Genomic DNA, 25,872 nt, shown 5'->3' with positions numbered 1-25,872 from the left:
AAACTTTTGTTTTCATAACAAAAGCCACACAACTTTTGTTATCACAGCAAGCTAAGTTTGATAAAGTGCAGTGAATTATCTTGAAAAGTATTGTTCTTAGAAAGCAAAAATGCTTCCTAGAATTCTCTCTTCCTAGAATCATTCTGAGGCATTTCACAGAATAATACTTAGAAATGCACGTTAATGGAAACTGCTCCATGATTTTTCCTGTGCTAAATAAGCAATAGCTGAACTTCTGTTGGTGATTAAATATCACTACAAATATTCCTGTAAATTCTTTGGGATGGAAGGGATTTTTTCATCAGCAAGAACTCCCAGAATGCTTTCTGGTTGGTCCTCCTTCCCCTGATCACATTGCTCTAGGAGTTTTAGAATTTCTTAGAATTCCTATGCTACTCTCTTCCAGCTAGGCTACCTCTCTTGGGCTGAATTGCCATAACAATATGCTCAACTTCAGGTGTGTCTTGTGACATTGCTGCTGCCGCTTAACCTGCTGGAGGTCCTTTTTGCTGACAGTTTTAAATAGATAGTGATTCAATTCTGAGCATCCCGTGGCATGATTCTAAAAAAGTTATCAAGTTTTATTTCACTAGCAAGTGAAGAAGTCCCATACTGTGATTATATCATGAGTCCTTAGCTGTTAGAGATTAGGTCTTTTCAGGCTCTCGGTTCTTCTTTTGCTATAGAAAGTCCCTCTAAGTGGGAATTCTTTTCCTCTTAACAACTTTAGGAGGAACTCTCAGAAATCAGATATGTCTCGGGTTATCAAAGGCACATCTCCAAAATCCAGACAGCCAACCCTCTGACTTAAAACATTAAAATAACCAGAAGTTGTTAGGCTGCTTTCTGAAATCAGCTATTACTGCTTGATCGAGCCTTCTGCCCAGAATCAGGTGCTCTCTTGAATTGTTGATAGTCCAGTTACTACTTGTTGGTTGCATTTCTTCCTTCTTGTCGTGTTTAGCCCCAGACGGCAACTAAGCACCACGCAGCCGCTCGCTCACTCCCCCTGCGGTGGGATGGGGAAGAGAATCAGAAGAGTAAAAGTGAGAACACTTGTGGATTGAGATAAGGACAGTTTAATAGGGAACACAAAAGCCACGCGCGCGAGCAAAGCAAAGCAAGGAATTCATTCACTACTTCCCATGGGCAGGCAGGTGTTCAGCCATCTCCAGGAAAGCAGGGCTCCCTCACACGTCATGGTTACTTGGGAAGACAAACACCATCACTCTGAATGTCCCCCCCTTCCTTCTCCTTCCCCAGCTTTATATACTGAGCATGACGTCATATGGTATGGAATAGCCCTTTGGTCAGTTTGGATCAACAATCCTGGCTGTGCCCCCTCCCAGCTTCTTGGGCACCTGGCAGAGCATGGGGAGCTGGGAAAAAAGTCCTTGACCAGTGTAAATACCGCTTAGCAACAGCCAAAACATCGGCGTATTATCAATATTACTAAAACCCAAAACACAGCACTACGCCAGCCACTAGGAAGGAAATCAACTCTTTCCCAGCCGAAACCAGGACACTTCAGATTTCTATAGTCTTAAAGATGGTACTGCTTACCAGTCACCTAGAATAATGCAAACTCATTTACATGCTTATTTGGGAAGTAATGAATAGTTATGGGTCTTGAACTCTGCACCTTGGAGTACATAGCAAGCAAAGACTTTGAGAGAAAGTTTTGAACTACCTGTGAGAACGCTATTTCATGGGAATGTAATAAGATACTGGTAGGTTTCCCTGCAAATTGCTATTTCTTTGCACATGGAATGTATATATAAATGAAGGAATCAGCGCAAAGTATACCTCATCATAATGCATAGTTCCTTAATGTAGATAGCAATTCATATATGTTCCTACTTAATCACGGAAACATAAGTCAGCTGAAAAAAATTCTAGGCCACTGAACTGCTCTGCTGTTTTATTGAGATCTAATAAAATGTTATAGGAAGTCACAAATGCTTTTGGGTTTATATTGATATTGCTAGCAAACTGAGGGCTATCAGTATTGTAGGAAGCAGAGCGTAGTTCCTGTTTCATCTCATGTTCTTGATTCTTTTTTTCTTCCCCTTTCTTCTTACAAAGGCTAAAGTTCTAATTTTCTTTCCTACTCCTGTAGATTATTCTGCAGTAAATGTGATTACATGTTTGGAGATGAGTCACATTAGTTTTATAGGAAATATATGCGAGTAAAATTAATGCTCTGTCTAGGAGGGAAAGAGGATTGAGGGGAAAATAAGTGAAAGAAGGCTGAGTGATGGCTACCCTCTGAATTAAAAAAAAAAAAAAAAAACCAAAAAACCCACACCACCAAAAAAAGCCCCCCCACAAACCACCAAAAACTGTTGGGTTTGACTTTTGGGTTACCAAAAATGCAAGGATGTTGCTGTTCTTGATTGAATTTGGAAACTTTTAAAGCAAATACCATGAAATCTTCTTGAAGCATCTGGTAGTAAAACTGCTTTATAGTAATCCTATTTAATTTCAGTAAATCCACAATACATTAGAATGCAATCTGCCTAAATGGGAGAGATCATCTCCCATTCTAAAGTGACTCTGCTCTTATTCATAAGGTAGTATTAATATCATATTTTTGTTAGATACCCTTGACATTCTTTGCTCTGAATAATCATATTGCCCTATTAGATTTCAACAGCATACCAAATTCATCTGCTCTGGTGTCAATTCATGGAAGAGCCAGATACATGCCTTCCCTCTCTTCATCCCTGTTCTGCCAGAAGATTGTGAAACCACCAGCAGTATGATAGCTGGCCAAGCACTCACATTTCTGGTTCACAGGAGCCGCAGTTCTGTTGATTTTAAAAATAGAGGGGTGAAAGGTTTTGCCTTAGGGCAGTTTAGATTTGTTTTTCCTAATAATTCCTGCAATCTGGGAGTTCCTAGGCATTGCAGCTGTTCCATGAATTTGATGTTTTACTGTAAGGCAGCAGTTAATTTACAGTATGCGACAGAATTACTATGTAGGAAACTTTTAAAAAACAAAACACTGGAAGTAATAAAAAATTATTTTTCATTTGCTATACTCAAAATACAGTTCTTGTAGTGGAAGAAGATTATAAATGGTGCCTTTCAAGGTGTGGCTAATAAAATGATGATTGTTCTTTGGCATTTTATCTGGTCTTTGCATACCGTATGTCATTAATTTCTAAATCAAAACAAGAATATTAATTTCACAGAGCAGCTGTTGAAAGTTCCTTGGGACTGGTAAAATCCTGTAATCATTTGCCTGTCAGTCACAATATGTGTAAGTGTGCAAGTGGGATAAAAGCTCTGCTGCTTCTACTTCACTGAAAATGAATAGCATGTTTCAACTTCTTCCTTTTTTAACTAATTTAGAAATTACATTCTACTTTCTCAATTTAAAAAGTAGACTTACTGCATAACAACGAACTCAGGGGTTGTAAAAGCGAGTATACATTTGTAAGATTCTGTTAAAATATGTAGTACTGAGTGCAGCAGTATTTTAATATTCTTTTTTTAACTTCTCAAGGCAATCAGAGTTTTCTTTATGCTCCGTTCGCTATCACTGCATTTGCGTGATGAGCCAGAAACTCAGTTACCACTCACAAGGGAGGAAGATCTGATAAAGACAGATGATGTTCTTGACTTGAGTAAGTAGTCCCTCAATTTCCCAAATAGTCTATGACATGGAAAAATTTCTGTCTGTTTTTTTTGTTGTGTTGTTTTGTTTTTTAAAGTTAAAACCCCCAAATAGTATCTTGTTTGTGTAATTGACTACCAAGGATGATTGTATTAAGCTTGTCTTCCACTGGATTTGGAACACTTCTTGTGTGGTGTGTTGTTTTTGTTTGGTGTTTTTTTGTTTGGTTTTGTTTTGTTTTAAAGAGATTGTTAATAAATATTCCAGGGTTTAAATATTAGCACATAAAGAATTTGGAGTCCTTCATCTGGTTTCCCGGTATGTTAGTTTTCTAAATGAACTGATCCTAGGAGGATTTTCTTCTATTTTGCTTTCACCTATTCAAAATGCACTTAAACCATTCATGAACTTTAAGAGACTGGAGGTAATTCCTCTAACAGCTACACTGTGCTGTTTTACCGATACTGGGGTTTGGTTGTCATCATGTGTGTCCCCCTCCGCCCTGGAGTTCTTTTTCTTCGGTCATTTTAAAGTTGGTGTATGGAAGCTTTTACTCACATAGTTGAACAGGATGCTGAGCTTGGGGATCAAGGGATCCCTCCTTGATTCCCAGGGGGAATCAGTCTATAATGTCCAGAATGACCATGCAATACTAAGTAGCACTTACTATGAAGTAAAGGCAAAGTTTCTTCTTTCTGCAGTATCATAGAATACTACTGCAGTCTCCATACTGAAGAAACAAAAAAAAGTTGGAAGGAATAGGATCATGAAGTATGCTATTTGTCTGCAAATTCAATATAGCTGTGTTCATTTAACATCAAAATACACATCTCTAGATGACCTTATGTGTTACTAAACAGTACAACTTCTAGAGTAACTCTGGCCTCTGGCTGTAGTTTTACTGTCTCCAGCACTGACATTGTTTAAGAAACAGTAACTTGTCATGTTTTAAGTTAATCTTACTATAGTGCGAGACATTTGCTTTTTGTTTAAAGATTTAAAATATGTAGAGAAGTGTGATGTTAGGCTAGAAATGAAAAGAAAGTGCATGATAATATACCTACTATTAATTCCATTTCTTGTAATCAAGACTTAGAAGAATTTGTCATATTGGTGTTAGCTGATAAGTAGTTAACTTTTGTTCAGGCAGTTGTCTTCTTAAGAACTTGCAGGTACCATTCATAGCCTTAGAGGACGTGTGATTGCTAAAATAGAGTGTGTGTATTTGCTAGGGTTTTAATTTTCAAACGTTCTTTTTCTTACAAAAGAAGGAAAAAAAATGCTTGATATTTCAGACGTTAATTTTTTTGATTCTCTGTGTTTAAGTATTGATCTTACTCCAACTAAAAAAATAGTTGCCCTCGTTGCCTTAGTAGATGTTATGGGATTGTGTCCAGTATCTCAGAGACCTTTTTGTGCATCAAGTCCATCAAGAATATTAATTATCCAAGTGATGAAGGGAAAACACTGAAATCAAGTGAGCTAAGCAAAAGTTCTGTAATATCAGAGCTGCTGTGCAGTAGCTTAATGGGTGAAATCCAGATTAAACCTTAAACAAATAAATTGTATTTCAAAATTATTATTAAAATTTATTAAATTTAATTTTTAGAAAATATATTTGTCTGCAATACTGAAAATATCAGAAGACACTCCCTCTGGCATAAAGTCCAAGCCGCACAGCTTAGAGCAGTGACACATTTTGAGAATAAACTCATTTACCTGTAGATGTGGAAAGCATGCTATCAAAGCAGTTAACTGAACTTGTAAAAATATACAAGCTGTAGGATATGGACAGGCTTTTACTAAGTAAATGTAAGCATTAGGCTACAATAGATGAGAAGATATCAAGATATCAGTCCAGTGTTTGCATTTTTGGCAGCTACATGGGCGATGGTGTGGAAGACTGACAGTTGAGTGATCACAATTCCCATTTGTTGAATTTCTGTATTATTTAAAAGATTTAAGAAAATGTACAGGGAAAATACTTCTTAAAATGTGTTCTTCAACAGTTGTACTCTGTCCTCTTCCTACTGGTATTGTTTTGGCTTGGTGAGTTAGGCAGAAGGAGCTTAATGCAAACTCATCACTTCTGGTCTTTCCCAAAAAACTTTCTCAGAGAATGATCAGCACAAGACATTGTTAATTACATTACACAATTATTAGTTGTCAGGTAAAAAATTATGTCCAGCATTTAGTTACTGTTGACTTGCTAAAGGATTAGTAATATAGAACTAACTCAGTTTCCTGTTTCAAATGAGTTGGGTATTTATTGTAATGTTGGCTCTTTTTCAGAGGGTGAGATGAAATAATGAATCAGCTTCTACTGAAAAAAAAACTGTTTTTCTTAAATTAACTGGAAATGTGATTATGAAGTAGTTGTTAGTTTTTTAAGAACATACTGAACAAAAGGTAGATCTGATTGAAATACTGTTTCCAAATGTTATTTGTTCCTCTTCCCCACCCCTCAGAAAAAAGAAAAAGAACAACTTTTGTCCTTGCTTATCTGTTAGTCTAGAGAAATGCTGATCGCTCTCATTATAAAATTTAGTGGATTGCACCACAGGTATTGTGCAGTTCATTGCAGGTGTCTTTTTATTTATGACTTTTCATTTCTAAGGCAGTTGCTTTTACACAGAATACAAGGTATCCTTTTCTTGGAACATGTAGTTTAGACCATAGATTATTAATACTTCACTGGGTTATGTATAATTGCTTGTAAATTTTATTGCATGTCCATAATGCCAGATTAATTGCTAAAGTAGTGGTCCATGCTCTGTATATTTAATGGTGTCCAAGGTTATTTCCTTCTTCCAGTGTGGGATGCTGGATATAAATGGCTAAAAGAGTCTATATGTAGAAAAGGGTTAAAAAAAACCCCAAAAACTATTAGCCTGAAAATTATTTCCTTCAATTAGAATAAAGTGTTCTAAAATTTAAAGGTGTAATGCCTACTATAAAAAGGGTTTTTTTAAGAAGTTGTATTAAATTAAAATTGTACTGTTGATTTAGAACATCACCCTATTATATTTAAACTCATTTGCTGCTTTAAGGCATATTATAGTCCTTAACTGTACAGTCATTAACTTAAAATACAAATTTATACTGACCAATATGAACTAAGGCAGCAGTGGTACTGAACTTCTTGTCATGTGGTGCTTGTATGCATGTGCATGAAGCTACTATTTATTAATATGTATATGCATTCATATGTATTTACACATGTGCATATATAAGTAGAGAAGAAAAATAGGTTCCATTGCCCTACCCACGGAACCTATGCGCTGGTGCTCTAGAGACCCTTGTATAAGAAGAAACCCTTATATGAGAATCCTTTCTTTTCCTACAATTTATCTGATAACTCACATCTTAATTTTCAGAATACTTTATTCTTTCTGCTACAATAAACATAAACTCAAGCTTAAAACAAAAAATTAAAGTTTAAAAAAAACCAAAACCAAACATTTTTTTGAGGTAGGAAGATTAGAATTCTCCTTTGATTCAGCATTAAGCTGTTTGAGAATGTAAATGTCAGTATTTCAGATAAAGAACAGCATTGGGATTGGTTGAGTACTTGCTTAGCTTTGATTCATTTAAAGGACTGGAGGTGCTCTTTCTTTGAGTGACTACTTAACTGTGCTTTTCCGCTTTTTTAATGGAAGGCAGCGGAGATGCCGATGCCCACATGACTGTAGTACATCCCAGGAGAGAACTGAAATAGTTTCATATGAATTAACCTATTTTATTTTATTCCTAAAGTATTGCCTGATAGTCCTCCCAACACCTTTGCTAAGTTGTACTTTCCCAGTGGTCTTTTTCAGAAGAGCTCATGGATTTCTAGCTAGGGATTTGTAGCTTGTCTTTTTAATCTGCAGACTATTCTGCAACAAATATTTTATTGCTATCAAAATTATAATAGTAACAATGTGGAATTCATAACTACATTGTTTATCACATGATGTGTTAGGAAAGCATTCAAGTCGTCGCACAACTGCAGTATAAAAGCAGAAAGAATGGTGCTTACAAAATTAAAGTGAGGCTATACTCACTAATATTTTTGTAATACAAATTGAATTAGGCATATTGCTGTATGCTGGTAGCTCAAGGAACTCACTGAAAATTGCAGTTATGATTTATTACACACTTACAATTTGGGACAGCAGATCCATCCTTCTTTGGAGGAGAAAACCAAATTCTCACTAGTGTAGAGTTCAGCAACTGAGTTTATCTTTACAGAAGAAACCTTTCTAAACTGCTTCTCCTGGAAGGGGACGTGTCACTCAAAACTAGATAATGTATTATGCATCCTTGCTGCTCATTATGTGTTACTATTATTGGAATGTTTGAAAACAGGATTATTTTTTTTTTCCCCAGATAACCTATTTTAGAAATTTAGTGGTTAACTTAAGCTGATTTTTTTTTAAATAAAATTTTTAATTAAGATCACTGCTTTTTTTTACCAACTAGGTGTTAAATACCAAACCAGTTTTCAGTATGACATAAATCAGAAGACAGAAGGATTGATACAGGACTTTCAAAATGTCTGAATGCACAAATATATGTGTATGTGTTTATATTCTGTGGACAGATGGGAAACTTTTATAGATTACATCAGAGTTAAACCTGAACCTTTTGCAGAGATGTTTTGGTAGCTCCAGGTACACTCCTGAGATACTGTTTAGTAAACATCTAGTGCAGATAATTGACTTTATAAACAGTATGAATTATAGTAAGAAGTGTTACACACTTGAAGAGTATTACAGTTGTAGCTATTCCTTGTGTTGTTATGTATTTAAATAGAGTATCAACATAATGATGGCAGTTCTGTGCCTTAGTGTATTCACTGCTTTCTGATCCTTTCACAGAAGGTTTTAGTCATTATTTTGGGACCGCAATATGTAATTACAGCCATAGATTTTTTCAAAGCATGACTCTTTCCATATACTCCAGCATTTATTAGTAACCAAAAAATTTTTTACAGCTGGCAGAGTTACAGAAGTTCAGTTAAACACATCGCTTACCCCACTATTGGTGAAAACAGCCTGTATCTGAAGAGGGAGCAAGTCAGTCAGTCTGGGATCTCAAAACTTTGAACAGAGTTCTAGCCTATTTCCAAAAACTGAAATGAACTGAAAAAGGCTGTCAAAAGCCCTTCCTGTTAGGTTTTCTCATATCCTGTCTTTGAGTCAGAATCTGTCTTGAACAATAAGTGCCTGATGTGGAGTTTCATATATTGGCTTCAAAAGACTTTTCTTTCCTGATTAGCTAGAAAGGCATAGACTTATTTCACCTTCAAATTAAGTTGACAGGTGTTAGACCTGTTCCAAAGAAGTGGCACTGGTATCTGTGTTCACAAAATATTATCATGTTTCAAGTGTTTCCCTGGGAGGAGCTTTTCTTGTCAGTAAATTGCTAAAATAATACTGTGTAGCACAGATACAGATATTTGGATCTGATCCTCAGAGCAAATAAATACTATTTGGTTTTAACAAGTTGCTTGCTGAGTATCCATGATTATGCAGTTGGTGTTAGCTGTTTTTTTTCCCTGTTTTGTTCTGTTGTTTGGGGGTTTTTTTAACCTTTTCCTTGGGACATTTACCTTTTTCCCTCCATCACTTCTTCCCATCTATAACACTGCACACTCTTTGTTCAAAGTCATCAGAGCTGTTTTGTGATTTTTATCTTTAATTTTAATATTTTTAAGGCTACTAGCAAATACTCTGCATTCATTGGGGCCTTTGAGTGAAGTTCCCCGTTTACATGTGCATCAGTTTATGTATTTTGGTTGGTAACACTTTTTAAACTGCTTATTACTGCTATTGTTACTTAAACTACCTGAATTGAGGTAGTGCAGTGATGAAATTCTAGTGTGTGTGGTCGCATAAAGATATAGTTTCCAGTTCAAGACTTTTCATTGCCCAAGAAAGAGAGACAAGAGAATATCAGCATTTCAGCATAAAGCATACGGGATACACACCGTTGCATAGGTGCCATATCTTGGGAGGAGACTTAGCAGTTGGCAAAACATGACCTAACAAATTATAATTGTGTGCCTTTTCTTACTTATCACTTTGGAGGTACTTTCAATCTAACAAATTTTCCTCAATGTGTATTATTACAATGCTTTTTAAATTTTTGTGAACACTGAGATGCCTCCAGTGGTTATGCTCATTCATGTACATATAGTATCAAGAAGGAGTAGAGGTTAACAAGATCCAGTAATGATTTCAGCTACTGTTTTGATTTTGAAAAATCCTGCAAAACTCACCTTATCAAAATGGCTTTTTTTTTTTTTCTGCCTGAATACAATGCTGGTGTTTTATGGGAGCTTGCTGAGAAAGGTTAAAGTTTCTTGTAAAGAAGCATTTTAATATTTTGATGCACATATGTTCTTTGTAAAACTTGTGTAATTGCAAGGTTGTCAGCACTATATATGACTGTACATTTAGAAATGAGTCAGGTATTCCACAGAAGGTTCATTCCATATTGCTGGGTGTGCTGTCAACAGAATGATATATACTGTTACTTTTCAGTAGTTTTTTACTGTAAATAGTTTTGAAGCTCTCGCATATTGTGTGATAACTGCCTGCCTTAGACTGCATGTGAGTTTGTAGGTGTTTCATGTAGGTGGCTTCTTTAATCTTATTCAGCAGCTCACTGTTTGTGTGAAGTTCACTGGCAGCTCAAATTAACAGCCTTGGTGTTTGGTTTCAGGCTGCGGATTCTGTTAGTGACAATGTTTTAAATGCCATGGCCAAGAAGTAAATGATGATACATTTAAAGCCGTTATTTCTTTGCTAAAACTGAAAAAAGTAACATTATAGTTAAGCCTCCTTGTTCACTCTGTCTCTACCAAATATACGGGCTTTATAAAGGCCATCACAGTCAACATTTTTTTAAGAAGATTTGAGGAAAATTGATCATAGAATAATTGAGGTTGGAAGGAACCTCAGGAGATTATCTAGTCCAACCCCCCTGCTCTAAACAGGGCCAGCTAGAACAAGTTGCCCAGAGCCCTCACCAGTCAGGTTTTGCATATCATCAAGGATAGAGATTTCACAGCATCACTGGGCAACCTGTTTCAGTGTTTGACCACTTCACAATAAAAAAGGTTTTGGGGTTTTTGTTGGTTTTTTTTCCCCCAACATTTTCATGGAATTTCCTGTATTTCAATTTGTGCTCAGTGCTTCTCATCTTGTTATTGGATACTACTGGCTTCATCTTCTTTAATCCCCCCAAACAGGTATTTGCAGACATTGATAAGAGGTTTTATCATAGGGCATATAAATTTTTCTTCTATTGAATATATTCCAAGGAATATAACTTCTCTTTTGAGTCCTTATCCAGTTACTTTGCAGGTCTGTTCAGTGAACATAAACAGTACACTATGGTCAGGAAAATGAAACTTAGTTCCGTTTATTTGGATAAGTACCATTTAATTTGAACATAAGCTGCCTAGGCAAATGAAAGCTTCCTTCTATAGTTTAGTAAGAGATTTCACTCTGGGTAGATTACGCTAAAATTTTTAGCTTTTAATTCTTATGAATATTTTTAAGTAACTTAATTTCAAGACTGTTAAGTATGTTAAAAGCGATTTTTGTTTAGTTTTCTTTCCAAAGTACTGATATTTGGGGTTTGTCTATCTCATTCCTAAATATGTTGTCATATTTGAGGAAAAGAGAGTAAGCCAACATGTAGTGCAGGTGTATGACCAGAGATACATCCTCTAATTTCATGGGAACACCTAGGTAGATGCTTGATTTGTTGCATTCTTGATGCAAATGCTTCTGCATAGTCTTTCAGTTGCTTAGTCTATGAAGGATAATGCTGTATAACAGTGTGATCTCCATTCCCCTGAGTTCCTAAATAACGACACTTCTGTGAGTGAAATACCAGGATTTTCCAAGTTTAACAGATGCTTTGGAGGTTTTAGAGTGTACAGTTGCTAAGCTTTCTTGAGAAGTGAATGAGTGCCATTTCCTTCTCACTTTAAAAGTGAGGTATTGGCTTAAAAAGAGATTATTTCAGAGCAAGACAAGCATACTTTTCCTGATAAAAACTTAGCTGTTCCCAGACTACTGTCCTGTTATGAAGACCTGCATGTAAAACAAGGTCTTTGTTATTCCTCATCCTTCTGCAGATACTTTCTCTCAAAAAAGCTTTCTCCCCAGAAGTTTTTCTGATTTGTTCTCTGGATTGTCATATTAAGGAATTCATTACAGATTCTGTCCAGTTGAGAGATTTGGCAAGTGTGACTTCTCTTGAATAGAGCTTTTCTCTCTGGTGTCAAAGTACAGTAACAGCAAAATAACATAATCAATCTAGTGTGTCTCCAGTTCAATGTTGTCATCCCTCTTACACTGAAGTTTGTTTATATAGAGCTTAATAAACAGCACAGTTCAATTTTTCTCTCCGCAGTGTCACACCTAGATGCTTTCTGTAAGAAGGTGTTTAACTTTTGACACTGTTTTCATAATGGTAAAGCAAGTATCAGTGAACTGGATTTATTGATTTCAAAACTGATCTGTCTGAACTTTATGCCAATGTTAAAATCCAGATACTCATTACAGGCTGAAAATGAAGCTTTTGTCAGTTCTCATTTGCTGCAGAATCATGTGATTTTCAGATAAATTGAAATGACAGCTTGTTTTCCTCTAGTGTTTTCCTCTAGTGTTTTCCCGAATTCTTACTTATCATCTAGAAAAATGGCAGATGGATTTTAACATAACAAAGGAAATGTAAAACTTAATACTGTCTGTTGAAATAAAATTCAACACCTATAAAGACAGAGTTATGAACATGTAAACATAGCTTTAGTATTCAGAGCTAGGGAATCTAGCAGCAAAACAAACTATTTGCATATTATGTAGTGCAATGAACATTTGCTCTTAAAGACCCCCAGTCTTAAAACTACTTTGAACAGAATGGAATCCTTACAGGAAAGGTTTTAAAAGTGTCCAAGATGTAATATCCATTTAAGAGACTAAAATATCTTTTTAAAGACATCTATTTAAATGCTTTTTATACGTGCGCACACACATATATATGAAAGAATTACTTATACACTTATGTTAAAAAAGAAATGCAGTTTCAGCAAAAATAGCTGGTTGTTTTAGGTTTACGCTTTGCAGAAGAGAGTATCTGATTTTATCTTCCTGCATCACTGTAGGTGCTAATAAACAGTAGTCTTGAGCATTTTCCAGATGGTCATGAAACACTGAGATGAGTGTGAAGGTTTCATGATATTCTGACAGCTAAATTTTTTTCACTAGCCTACACTATTAAGTTGGTGAGTACTAGCACACATGGTACAAGAAAATGGATTATGTTCAGTATGCTTGAAACTTGATAAGTGTCTGAGAGGAAATCACATCTTTTATAAGAAATTCCAGCAGATGCTCCTTTGAAATGCCAACGTCCACTTGTTCCTGAGTGTCATCAGGAGGTGAGATTTTTTTTCTGGACTTTGTGGCATAACTCCTCTGTAGTGTGTATGGTGTTCAAATCTTATATTTATTGCTGGTAATGTGAAAGAGCTTTATTGGGCTGTTTTGCTTGTTTGCTAATAGTTAATTATTTAATGTTTTACTTCTGATAGCGATCTTTTCTCTGTTAGATTTATAAGTACTGGTCTGAAGGAGGTGTTGGGTTGACAGTTGGACCAGATGATCCTAGAGGTCTTTTCCAACCTTAATGATTCTATGAAATATTTTTAAAATATACCTGCCTGGTGGGAGCAAATGCTTGATTTATATTTAACAACTTGGCATCTGTTTAAAAAAATAGATTATTTTTTATCAAGGTATTTAATTAAAAAAAAATTAAAAAGTACTGTCAGAAGTGCAGTGTGACAATTTTGAGACAATTTAAGAAAATGCTGCTGCAATACGGAGTCCCTCTGCCTGGTAATCAGTAGTCTTGTGTTTACGGGAAAGTAAGTTTTAGGAGCAAGCGTGCTTCTGCTTGGTTGCAGTACCCTGTGTGTGATTAGCATTTATAATACGTTATCCCTTATTTTCAGTTATTTGGAGGTGTACAGAAATAAATCTTCATATTCAGAGAAAAAAAATTACCGAGAACAGTAATGGGGAAAAGATGTGCTCTCAAAATTCTGTGATGGTTACTAGAGTAAATGTTATTTTTGTAAACGTATGTTAGCTACTTTCTTCCACTAGATTTTTGTTTCAGTATACTCAAACCCAGTCTGATTATTGTTTTGGTGTCGTGTCCCCTGCCCCCCCCCCCCCCCCCCCCCCCCCCCCGAACAAAAAGTATATGACACAATACTTTTTTGCAGCAGTGTCACATCAGTGAGCCATTCAGTCTGTGGTTCACTTTAATCCCCAGATCAAATTTCAGTAGTACTACCGTTTACTGGGCTTGAAATTCTTTCATCTAAATGTGGTTGGGTACCTGTAACTGTTTTATAGCAGAGCTGTAAGTATTCTCAGATCACTTCACTGGAAATGTGTTTAACCACACTTTCTCTTCTGTTTTTGTCATAAAGGATGACTGTAGCTTACAACCCTTCAGCACCTGTGAACTAGAAACAGTCATGTAAATGGAGTACATTCAGTTGTATAAACTCAAAAGATTCCTGTAACAATTGCCTAATAAATGAGTAATTTTCCTTTCTGTTCTTTGATAAACTTTTACAGTAATGCTTTACTTTAAGTTTTTGTCAGATCTAACATGAAAACTTTCTGTTCTGGAAAACAACTTCTGCCCTTTGAGTTCTTTACCTTAAGTACTGCATTTTTTTGTAGTCAGGCAGTTGAATTTGTACAGCAGTAATTCCAGGTATTTTAATCTCCTTGCTGTTGCACTAAAAACTGTATAAAACTGTATAAATATAAAACCAAGTGTTTGAGAACTTCACAACTCTATTTGGTGTTGTGGCCTATATGTTGAGAATCTCACAACAGATTATCTACAAAATTCAGCAACCTCACATTATGTATTTGGAGAGGTCCAAATCCGGTTACTTCAGGTCTTGAGAAGAATAGGGCTGTTCCAGGAATTCATACCGACTGAAATTAATCCAATTAGTCCATCAACATATTTAAGAATGAAAGAGGCAATAAATAAAGGGTCCCAAGTTAAGAAGTAACCAGACATGTTCCAGAGTCCTGTTTTGAAACACATCTGTAATTGTTGAAGGCCTTAGGGGCTCATTAACACTGATAACACTTTATGCTTGTTACTGAAACTGCTTCAAAAAAGGTATTGGCTATAAGAGTTTTTATGCAATATAGAGGATAGGCCATATAGTAAGTTCATCCTTGTTTAGTCATACCAACTGTTTGAGAATTAATTCCTTCTCAGTTAATAGCTATATTCATAGGGATTTTCTTGTTTTATTCTGTTTCTGTGGCTTGGAAAAAAACATTGTATATATCCTGTGCATTACATATGACTTCCCTGAAGCTAGTTCTGTTTCAACCAAAGTGTATTGCTAGACAAATGTTAGTTCTTGATTAGAAACTTTGTCCTGTGAAGGAACAGATTACCAATTGTGTAGTTTCATCAGTCAATTATTTTCACCATGGTCTTTAAGTTAGTTGAATTATTAAGCTTTTTGCTTTAAAAAAAAAAAAAGGTATTTCTAATTTTCATGTCAGTTTTTGTTGTGGTGGTCTTTCAAGTTTCTTTCAGCCTGCTTCTTTACAACTGTGTGTACTTCAGCTGGCGTGGTGTTACAGTAATACACCAGTGTAAAGCAGAGGTATTAACCCGTTGTGTACATTCAGAGATCATGTCTGCCATTTTATTGTAGAAATACATTCACTTTGTTATCAACTGTAATTCCAAGGCTCTTTCAGATAAGTTAAATCCTGGCTACAATCCTTCCTACTAGAAGGCTTCTGTTTTTCATTTCCTGCTGTATGTGACATTACACATTTCAAAACAATGAAACATGTTTGGGTGTTTTATGTCTAAATTCACAGGCCAGTTCAGAATAAATGACACTTGCATTATTCTTGTTTTCCCATGACTTAGAATCATTGATAATAACTTCAAGCTTTCCAGTTATAAGTGAAAAGGTGGAATAATTTAGGTATTAGAAAGTAATTTCTGGAGGGATGTATTAGATCTATACCTCTGTTACCACTTCTAGATGTGTATGTATAAAATATAAACGAATACAGATACACTTTTGGATCAAAAATTTAGATAGAGCTGTTGATGCATTTAATATATATTGTTGTCTTTTATTGTTCAGATTATTAGAATGTCATTGGTACAATAACATTGGAGTAGGATTCTGTTGGCTAAACATAAGCTACATTGCCATTTTAGATCTCCTGTGATTTTCTGCCTGGTGTCTCAGCAGCTTCTCTAAAAAGGAATAAATCTCCTATAGGCTCCTGTAGTAATATTTGCCAATCCTGTATAGATTTCTTGAGCCTTCTAGGGCATATGAGAAGGTAATAGCAATCAATCGTCATGTAACTGAATCATGTCCTGTATGTAGTGCAGAAAAGTAGCAGTGTTGTATTGATTAAACTTGTTTTCTCAAATTTCAAAACCTCATACTAAATTCACACTAGGTTAGCATTAATTATCCTCTTTTAATTGTATTAGGGTTCCATATTTCCTCCCTTTCTCTCCTACCACCCAATCAATTTTGAGTGGATCCTGCTGGTAAAGGGTAATTGGTAGGATCATAGAAATGTTAGTTGGAAGGGACCTCTGGGTTGTGGTGTGGGGGTTTTTGCGGGGGCGGGGGGGGGGGGGAGGTTGGTTTTGGGACGAGTATTTGTTTTGGGTTTTTTTTGAAACTTGAAAACCTTTGGTGATAGAAATTCCACAACCTTTCTGGGTAACCCACTGTGCTGTATTATGCAAAAAAGAATTTCCTCCACCTCCCAAACTGTAATTTATGGCTGTTGTCCCTAGTTGTATGACCTGCCACTGCGAAGAGCTGTATGCTTCCGCTTGTAGCTTATATCTATCCCACAGATGTTTCTAGTATAAAATATGATGTTAACTACTTGTTGAGATGTTTGGATAAGTAAATTCAAGTTTTACTGTTTTGTGTAACCTGCAGCCTCATTCCTATCCATTTAGCAAATTCTTCTAGTTTTATTTTTACGGGTTTTTTTTCCATGAGAAACTGAAGAGGAGAAAACCAGTAGTCAGATATTTTTTCCATTGTTTTAATTCAGATACTGAATATAGAGTTGAACTTTAGTGGGATGATTTTTAATGCATTGTGTAAATAATGTGAAAAATGCTACAGCTGGGTTTCAGATGCAAGAGCACCTAACATCAGTGTTCAGTATGGAGATACTGCTGTAAGTATTAGAGATACATTGAATTCTGTGTGTCAGAATAGCTCCCTTCAGTTAGATATAAAAAATCTGAAGAAGCAGCAGCCTTTTTGAAAGATACTCACCTTACTGTAAATGATACCACTTATCAAACTGATTTCAGTATATAGACACATGTCTAAAAATACAGCATCTTTAAAAATAGTATGCATGTGTGGAATAGGAGGGAAAAAAGCCTCATACATCTTAACAGCAATTGATGTGTATAGCACTGAACCCTCATTTTAGGAAAGGCTATATTAATGAATAGCTCCGAACTGCTGACTATCAATGACTTGGCAATACTAAGGTGTTGTGGTTTAGCCCCAGCCGGCAACTAAGCATCACGCAGCCGCTCGCTCACTCCCCCTCGGTGGGATGGGGGAGAGAATCGGAAGAACAAAAGTAAGAAAACTTGAGGGTTGAGATAAAAACAGTTTAATAGGTAAAGCAAAAGCCGCGCACACAAGCAAAGCAAAGCAAGGAATTAATTCACTACTTCCCAGGGTCAGGCAGGTGTTCAGCCATCTCCAGGAAAGCAGGGCTCCATCACGCATAACGGTTACTTGGGAAGACAAACGCCATCACTCCAAATGTCCCCCCTTCCTTCTTCTTCCCCAGCTTTATATACTGAGCATGACATCATGTGGTATGGAATAGCCCTTTGGGCAGTTTGGATCAACTGTCCTGGCTGTGTCCCCTCCCAGCTTCTTCTGCACCTGGCAGAGCACGGGAAGCTGAAAAGTCCTTGACTAGTACAGCAACAACTAAAACATCTCTGTATTATCAACACTGTCTTCAGCACAAATCCAAAACATAGCCCCATACCAGCCACTACGAAGAAAATTAACTCTGTCTCAGCTGAAACCAGGACATAAGGAATGAGAGCACTAAGGAGAATAAGTGTGTTGAAAAACTATGGCTAAGGTAGAAGCAAAATATAGAACTCATTGCTTTCAAGTCAGATGGTTTCTATGCTAAAAAACAAACAAAAAACCCCACCACAAAACCCAATGAAAACTATTGCAGGAAATAGTTAAAATGCTGCAACTTAGCTGGCTAAATCTATCAAATTATGTGGAGTACCATCTAGAATTGCAAAGATTATGAACTTGGTAGGAGAGCATACTGGTCATAGAATCTTTTACTTGCTATAAATTGTACTATATGAGAGAGATGAAAAAGACCTGTGTGTATTAAGTATGTGAATGAAAGTATCAATTTGAAGCAAAGTAAAAAGCAACTTCAGTAAGATTAGCAAAGGTCTGCTAGGAGGTGTCAGTGCCAGTTTACGGGACGCTCAGTAGACTTCAGCTGGTGTGAAGAAGGTGATTTAGTCACTTTTCAAGAATGGTGGGTTTGAACTGGAACAGGTGCAGTGAGAAGATGCAGGAGGATCAGGGAATGGTGTATTTACTTCTTGAGGTCTGTATTTTGGGGCTTGTTTGAGGGGTCCTAGAGTAATGGTTAAGGGAGGATATGTTTATTCAATATAAATGAATAAAATGGGTGGGTAAAGGAAAAGCATATCACTTCATTAACAAATATTGGCAAAAACGTGATACTTTACCTGGAGAGTCCATGTAGTCTTAAAGTTGAAAGGCTTCCAACAGTCGGAATAGTCAGGTTTCAGACCTGCAGAAATGTTAACTTCTGTCAGAATGGAGCCTAAATTTATAGCGAGGTAGATGTAACTGCCTGCAGTGGTGTAGGACTGTATCTGTGGTCTTTTGGCAACTTTTTGAGACTTCCACTTAGTGAGAGAAATCAACACTGTTGCAATTTCACCCCTGAAATGAAGTGATGTTTTATACTAAAAGGTAATGAAGGTGATTAGAGAAAGCAAGGTGCATATAATACGTATCTTATATGTAACTTACAGAATCATAGAATCGTATAGGTTGGAAAAGACCTTTAAGATCATCAAGTCCAACCATAAACCTAGCAGGGCCAAGTCCCCCACTACCCTTTCCCCAAGCACCACATCTACACGGCTTTTAAATACCTCCAGGGATGGTGACTCAACCACTTCCCTGGGCAGCCTGTCCCTGCTTGACAACACTTTCAGTGAAGAAATTTTTCCTAATATCCAATCTAAACCTCCCCTGGTGCAACTTGAGGCCATTTGCTCTTGTCCTATCACTTCTTACCTGGGAGAAGAGACCGACCCCCACCTCTCTACAACCTCCTTTCAGGTAGTTGTAGAGAGCAATAAGGTCTCCCCTCAGCCTCCTTTCCTCCAGGCTAAACAACCCCAGGTCCCTCAGTTGCTCCTCACAGGACTTGTTTTCTAGACCCTTCACCAGCTTCGTTGCCCTTCTCTGGACACGCTCCAGCACCTCAATGTCTCTCTTGTAGGGAGGGGCCCAACACTGAACACAGTATTCGAGGTGCGGCCTCACCAGGGCCGAGTACAGGGGCACGATCACTGCCCTAGTCCTGCTGGCCACACTATTTCTGATACAAGCCACAATGCCATTGGCTTTCTTGGCCACCTGGGCACACTGCTGGCTCATATTCAGGCGGCTGTCAACCAACACCCCAGGTCCTTTTCCACCAGGCAGCTTTCCAGCCACTCTTCCCCAAGCCTGTAGTGTTGCATGGGGTTGTTGTGACTCAAGTGCAGGACCTTGCACTTAGCCTTGTTGAACCCCATACAACTGGCCCCAGCCCATCAATCCAGCCTGTCCAGGTCCCTCTGCAGAGCCTTCCTCCCCTCAAGCAGATCAACACTCCCACACAACTTGGTGTTGTCTGCAAACTGCCTGAGGGCGCACTTGATCCCTTCGTCGAGATCATTGATAAAGATATTAAACAGAACTGAGCCCTGGGGAATACTGGCTCCAAACCCCAAACTGAGCCCTGGGGAACACTGTTTGTGACCAGCCGCCAACTGGAGTAAACTCCATTCACTCCAACTGGAGTAAACTCCTTGGGCCCGGCCATCCAGCCAGTTCTTTACCCAGCGAAGAGTACACCCATCCAAGCCATGAGCAGCCAGTTTCTCCAGGAGAATGCTGTGGGAAACCGTGTCAAAGGCTTTACTGAAGTCTAGATAGACAACATCCACAGCCTTCCCCTCATTCACTAAGTGGGTCACCCTGTCGTAGAAGGAGATCAGGTTAGTCAAGCACAACCTGCCTTTCATAAACCCATGCTGCCTGGGCCTGATCACCTGGTTGTCCTTGTAAGATATCTGAACCACTGTTGTTAAAATATGTCCTGCCCTTTCTATGTAACTATAAATATGATAAGGAAAAGCAAAATATATATTTTAAAAAACCAAACAAACCTTGAATAACTTTAAGCATGTGTTGTAAAGTTGATTACGCTTTTATATATTAACATTTTATGTTACATAAAACAACCAAAACCCAGAATCCTTAACTTCAGTAGCTCTGTAACTTTTTTCTTTCCTTCCTTCAGATAACAGTGATCTAATTGCTTGTACAGTCATAACAAAGGATGGGGGTCAAGTTCAAAGATTCCTGGCTGTGGATATTTACCAGATGAGTTTGGTTGAGCCAGATGTTGCCAGACTTGGATGGGGAGTAGTTAAGTTTGCAGGCCTTTTGCAGGTAAGAGAAGTTTTAATCTGGGTGGTTACTTTTTGTCAGCTGAAAATGTACATTTATGTTGGATAAATAGTAATACCAATATTAGCTTATATATTTAAGCTCTGTACCATGCTTACTTGTTTCTTCTGTTGCTAGTCTTTTTTTCTAGTTCCTGCCTTTTAAACTATTTGTGGTTTTCTGAAGAAGTTTACATAGCTAACTAGAGGCATACTTGAAAATGAGGTAACTTCCCCAATGTATGTTGGGCTGTGTTCATCTGAACACTGAAATCATATACAATTAGGATTGAGTCCCAAGCACTTTCCTTAAGTGGCACAGTAATGAACTCTCCTAGAGTTCTGATCTTCCTACATGGGTAGGGAAGGTGACAGGTTGTAGCTTCAAAATGATCTGTGCTTATCTAATTGATTTCAAAAGCTTTAAGACATTTCTCTCATTTATGTTTCTTTCTTGCCTTAGCCAACACTGTTTGTATTTCCTGAAAATTCGCTATGCTCAAATAACTTAATTTAATTTTAAACTGATTTAATCTCTATGTGTACCAATTTTTGAAGAACTAAATCTAAGGTTGTACAACTTGCATAATCTTTTTTTTTTAACACAGAAACTGTTTTTTTAGGAGCTTTAGTGGAGCGTTCATAGGGTTTTCTTTCAATGTTGATATTTAATTTATAGTTTTAAAATGCTAACTTTTCCATTAGCTACTTGCCTTCTGTTTCTTTTTAGGATATGCAGGTGACGGGAGTAGAGGATGACAGTAGAGCTCTGAACATAATAATTCATAAGCCTGCCTCAAGTCCTCATTCTAAGCCCTTCCCTATCCTTCAAGCTACATTTATTTTTTCTGATCACATTCGCTGCATTATTGCAAAACAACGTCTTGCAAAAGGCCGTATCCAAGCTCGGCGTATGAAAATGCAGAGAATAGCAGGTGAACGGTTATTTTGAAATTATTCTGAGAACAAGACTTGTATGTCATAGCGAGTCACTCTGTAACATAAGGATGTGTTAGAAAAATCTAAGAAGTGGCGTGCCACAGAAAACTGTAAACCAGTGTCTAGTTTCCAAGCAATAGATTTTATTGGAGTAAAATATATGTTTTCATGTTTAATAAGACACATCAAAGAAAGGATGAAAAATAAGGAATGCTGTCTTGTTACCACTAGCTACCAACCATTTCACAAAACTCAGCATTTCTCTTTAAATGGATTCAGTGATTCAAAATTCAAATGCCCTACTTAGAAAGCAGATGTTCTGCTGCCTTAGGACTAAATTGGAGCTCAGCTTGCCTGAGTCCTGAGTTGGATGGAGTCCTGAGTTGGATGGAGTCCTGAGTTGGATGGAGTCCTGATGGTGTTGATGATGATGCTTAATGCTTGGATGTGGTGGTGATGAGCAATCCAAAACATTAAGTGGAGTATCAGCAGCTAGATTTCTGTGTTTGGAGGAACTGCATGCGAAGAGATGAAGGAAAGAGTTAATTTGAGTAAATAGCAAAGAGTGATGAAAATATTACTTGAATATTAAGTGAGTAAAAAACAAATTTAAGCTTACCAGTAAACTGAATGAATTGGTGAGTATAGAAAAGGAAACTCTGAAATACAGGAAGGAAAATAGGTGGGCAAATGGAAAAGGACACCAGCTAGCTCAGTTACTTGGATTGTCCAAGAGCAATAATGAACTAATCAGAGTTGTGAAAAACAGTCATAGTTGGTATTAAAATTGAGTTGGTCAGAGAATTATTCTGGTTATAGGTGGTTTAAGATTATTTTAGTGTCTTACAGTTCTGTAGGAAGCTAACTAAAAAGAGTTTTATGCTTTGAGTTTACAAAATAGATATGTCATACTTTTATGGCTTGCTTCATGTTAAAAAGTTTAAAGCAAGTTTGAGGTTAATAGAGGTCTATTTTAATATTAAAATTTTAGGTTGAATGGTAATGTAAAGGCATTTTTTTGCCAGTTTAAAGCAGATTGTCTCTTTAAATGGCTTTCTGCAGTGTTCAGTTGTAACTAATGAATGACTTTATTTATACAGGGAAAAACAGAAGATTTTTCTTTTAAATAACTCCTATGGCTTGTTTAATGCAAGAAGCTTACTGTAATCCTTTTCTTCTCCTCCACTGTATTCTGAGGCTTCCTTAGTGTGAACATAGTGTGGACAGCAATGGTAGAAAAGGTTGCCAGAAATGTTGTCTCTCTTCCTTTCCAATGCAATTGTGACCATAATTAAGAGGTAAATGCAAGCAAGTTATGTTAAACAATCTGGTTTAGCCTTAAGATCCTGAGCAAACTATCAATTTTATTTTCACCTACTCTTCCTTTTATGTATTTTTGAGTAACAAAAATTATCAATTGTGATTAAACATAGCTCTCCTGGATCTTCCTGTTCAGCCTTCAACTGAAGTTGTTATGGGTTTTGGACACAGCTCTGCAGCTACAGCCCAACACCTTCCATTTAGATTTTATGATCAGTCACGACGTGGTAGCAGTGATCCTACAGTGCAACGCTCTGTTTTTGCATCTGTTGACAAAGTTCCAGGTAAGATTAGCATTCATTATCAAGCAGTTTTTGCTTTGTGATTTGTATCTGCAAAAGCTGAACTGTAACTTGTGTAAGCAATGAAAAGCTTACTGTGATATGTTTCTGAACACACAAGTCCAGGATGAGGCTTATGGAAAAATTTACTCCTAGAGAAACAACTAATGCCTGGGTGTGTATTCCAGGTATGTTGTGAGCAATACATCCATGGCAGTTTCTCCAAATACACTGGAAGTGTCTTAATACTTTTGCCTTCCTTTACAAATTGAGTTAGTTTAAATCATGTTTCACATACTCAGTATTTATGCAACACATCTGTCAGTTGTGCATAGTTTTTCCTTTAATTTGGTTATGGTCATTTTCTTGCCAGTTTGTAAAAATAGCTGGGATACTGTGTACTGCTTTGTTTACCTTAGAGCTAGTGAGTCAGAAAAGGGCCACAGCTACTCCTAAAACGTTAGCTCGGAATTGTAATTAAAGGAATGATTCTAAATCAACAAGCTCTTTGCTCTTTTGTCTCCTTATTGTCTATTTCACAAATTAACTTCTCTGCAGAGTTTTTTTTCCAGATGGTGAACTTTTCTCCTTTTTGATGGAGTCATTTTAAAGTTGAATCTCATACTGCTTGAAAGTACTTCATTTTGCTGTATTATACAAAAAGATGCAATCTTGTTACCCCTAGCTGCCAATCATTTCACAAAACTCAGCATTTCTCTTTAAATGTGATTCAATGATTTGGAGTTCAAATGCCCTACTTAGAAAGCAGATGTTCTACTGCCTTAGGCTTAAATTGGAGCTCAGCTTGCCTGAGTCTGGGGAACAGAAATCATAAAAGCATTTATATTGCTGGTCAGGTTTTTCAAAAGACAAGTGTGTGTTGTACGATGGGAATGTATTACCTTGTCTGACATAACTTCCATGGAAAAGGTGTGGTTGAAAAGATGCCAGTGTTACTGTTTCAGAATCAGCCTTCTCTAAGAGTGGCTTGTTGAACACAAGCAAGTGACTTCATCTACTAATTCTGTGGGTGGGTGGGGAGGGGGAGGTATTGGGGGTGGTGCAAAGTGATAGTTTGTTCAAACAACCACATACTTACTTTGAATTCCAGGAAACTGAGACTTCCACTGTATGCACATGCAAATCCAGAGGAAAAAGTATTTTTAAGCTTTTATTTGATACCAAGTATGAGAGACCAGGCACAGAACATGAAGTATTTCAAATGCTGCATTTTTGAAATGCATTTTATGATAGCCAGTAATATAATAAAAATGGATTAATACATGGTTTTACAACTGATTACAATATAAATATCGAATGCCTCTTCCTTCTCCCCTTATCTTCACTAATGAATGAATGTTTCCTAGTTCTGAGTGATTTTCATAGGAATCTGTTTGTGTTTATCCCTTAATCAGGCTTGGAGAGATTTTTACTTTTAGAGAAAGATTTTGTGCCTTTTAAAAAAAATTATTGAACAAGTTGCAGTTAAATGAATACATGAAGCTAGTAATTTCTTAATGCTACAACTTTAAGTGGTGTTTAAGAGTTCTGCAAGCTCATATACTCTGTTAATTTGATTGTACTTGTAAGAAACAAGTTATGCTTTCCCTTGGTGATGGTGTGTTTTGTTGATTTAAAGGAGAGCTATGTTTTTGGCAATATTTTTAGAACATTAATCACTGTGTTTAGTAGGACCATGTTAGCTGTCAGTGCTGTACATCCAGTGTGGTTTTTAAGAAATTGACAATGATATAAGTGTTTTCAGCCCTCCTGCAAATTTCACTCTGTGGAGAATTTTAGTACAACTATTTAATCAGTTCCCTAATCCCTTTTCTCAGTGAATTAAGAATTTTCAAGAATATTTATTTCAGTCTGGTCTGGTTCAGTTTCTATCATAGTGCGTACATAAAGCTCTAAATATTTCACTAGAGAGCATGCAGTTACCTTATTGTAGTCAAACTGCGCTTCACTTTGCTTTATGGTTTCATTGTCCAAAGTTAAAATCTGTTTTAAAAGTGCTTCTTGATATCTGGAGGGAAGGGGGTGAGGGTTGTTCTAGCTTAAAACCAGATTTTGTGCAAGATGGGTGAAAGGTGACAAGAATATAACAAACCATGCTTCAGAACATCCCTGTTAATACTCTTTATAAAAAGTAGGGGTTATGCAAATGAAGTGAGATGAGGTAATCATCCCAGATGACTGGCCTGATAAACTGGGCAATTCTTATGAGAGAAGAACAGAAGCAAAATCCTTCACTTGATCAATTTTATCATCATGAAGTCATGACTATTAATATACTTCAGGGTCTATTTCAGGTTAATGGCCTTTGCCAGAATGTTAGAGCATTTTAGGGATAGTTTAGTTGGCTGGACTGTTTGCCATCTTATACATTAGCTATGTATTCATATGATGCTTTTGAAGCATTCTTTATGTAAATAAAGAATTACATTGTTTTCAAAGAAATGAGCAGATTTGGTAGGTGTCCTGTGAACATGGGTCTTATATTGAAAGTAAACAAATAATCACTTCCTCTCCAAGCAAACTCAAATATTAGTTTCAAATACCAGCTATATACTGAGATTTATATGCTCAGTGTGTCTTAAGGGAAATCTTAACGATTTCCTGCAAAACTTACATCTAAATATTTTAACAAGAGTGGTTGCTTTCCTACTGAGAAAACTTATTTTGGAAAACAAAATGAATCAATAGATCTCTCTTACTATTTTTGCCATTGTTAATACCTCAGTATATGATGGTAATAAGACTTTGGGGGGAAAAGTTGGAAAAAAAACTTCTTGTTAATATTAACCATTGCAAGCAAAGTAG

The 25,872-nt window shown here is 36.8% G+C and overlaps 1 protein-coding gene across 7 annotated transcripts in view; it reads left to right on the top strand.

The window, feature by feature from the left end:
* The window catches only part of CLEC16A (C-type lectin domain containing 16A), a 91,033-nt gene that overhangs the window by 43,202 nt on the left and 21,959 nt on the right, over window positions 1-25,872 (top strand). For all 7 annotated transcript variants that reach the window (XR_012777662.1, XR_012777663.1, XM_075515519.1 and 4 more), the window contains exons 18-21: window positions 3,512-3,632; window positions 20,359-20,510; window positions 21,237-21,441; window positions 22,879-23,049. Coding sequence is in view for 5 of the 7 variants with exons in the window: in XM_075515519.1 (XP_075371634.1) it covers window positions 3,512-3,632; window positions 20,359-20,510; window positions 21,237-21,441; window positions 22,879-23,049 (649 nt within the window). In the remaining 2 variants the exon portion in view is untranslated. The remainder of the gene's footprint in view (window positions 1-3,511; window positions 3,633-20,358; window positions 20,511-21,236; window positions 21,442-22,878; window positions 23,050-25,872) is intronic.

This window comes from Mycteria americana, chromosome 12, assembly GCF_035582795.1.
Source record: "Mycteria americana isolate JAX WOST 10 ecotype Jacksonville Zoo and Gardens chromosome 12, USCA_MyAme_1.0, whole genome shotgun sequence".
NCBI classification, from domain to species: domain Eukaryota; kingdom Metazoa; phylum Chordata; class Aves; order Ciconiiformes; family Ciconiidae; genus Mycteria; species Mycteria americana.
The sequence above is the reverse complement of the archived record's forward strand: the minus strand, read 5'-3'. Positions and strand labels throughout refer to the sequence as shown.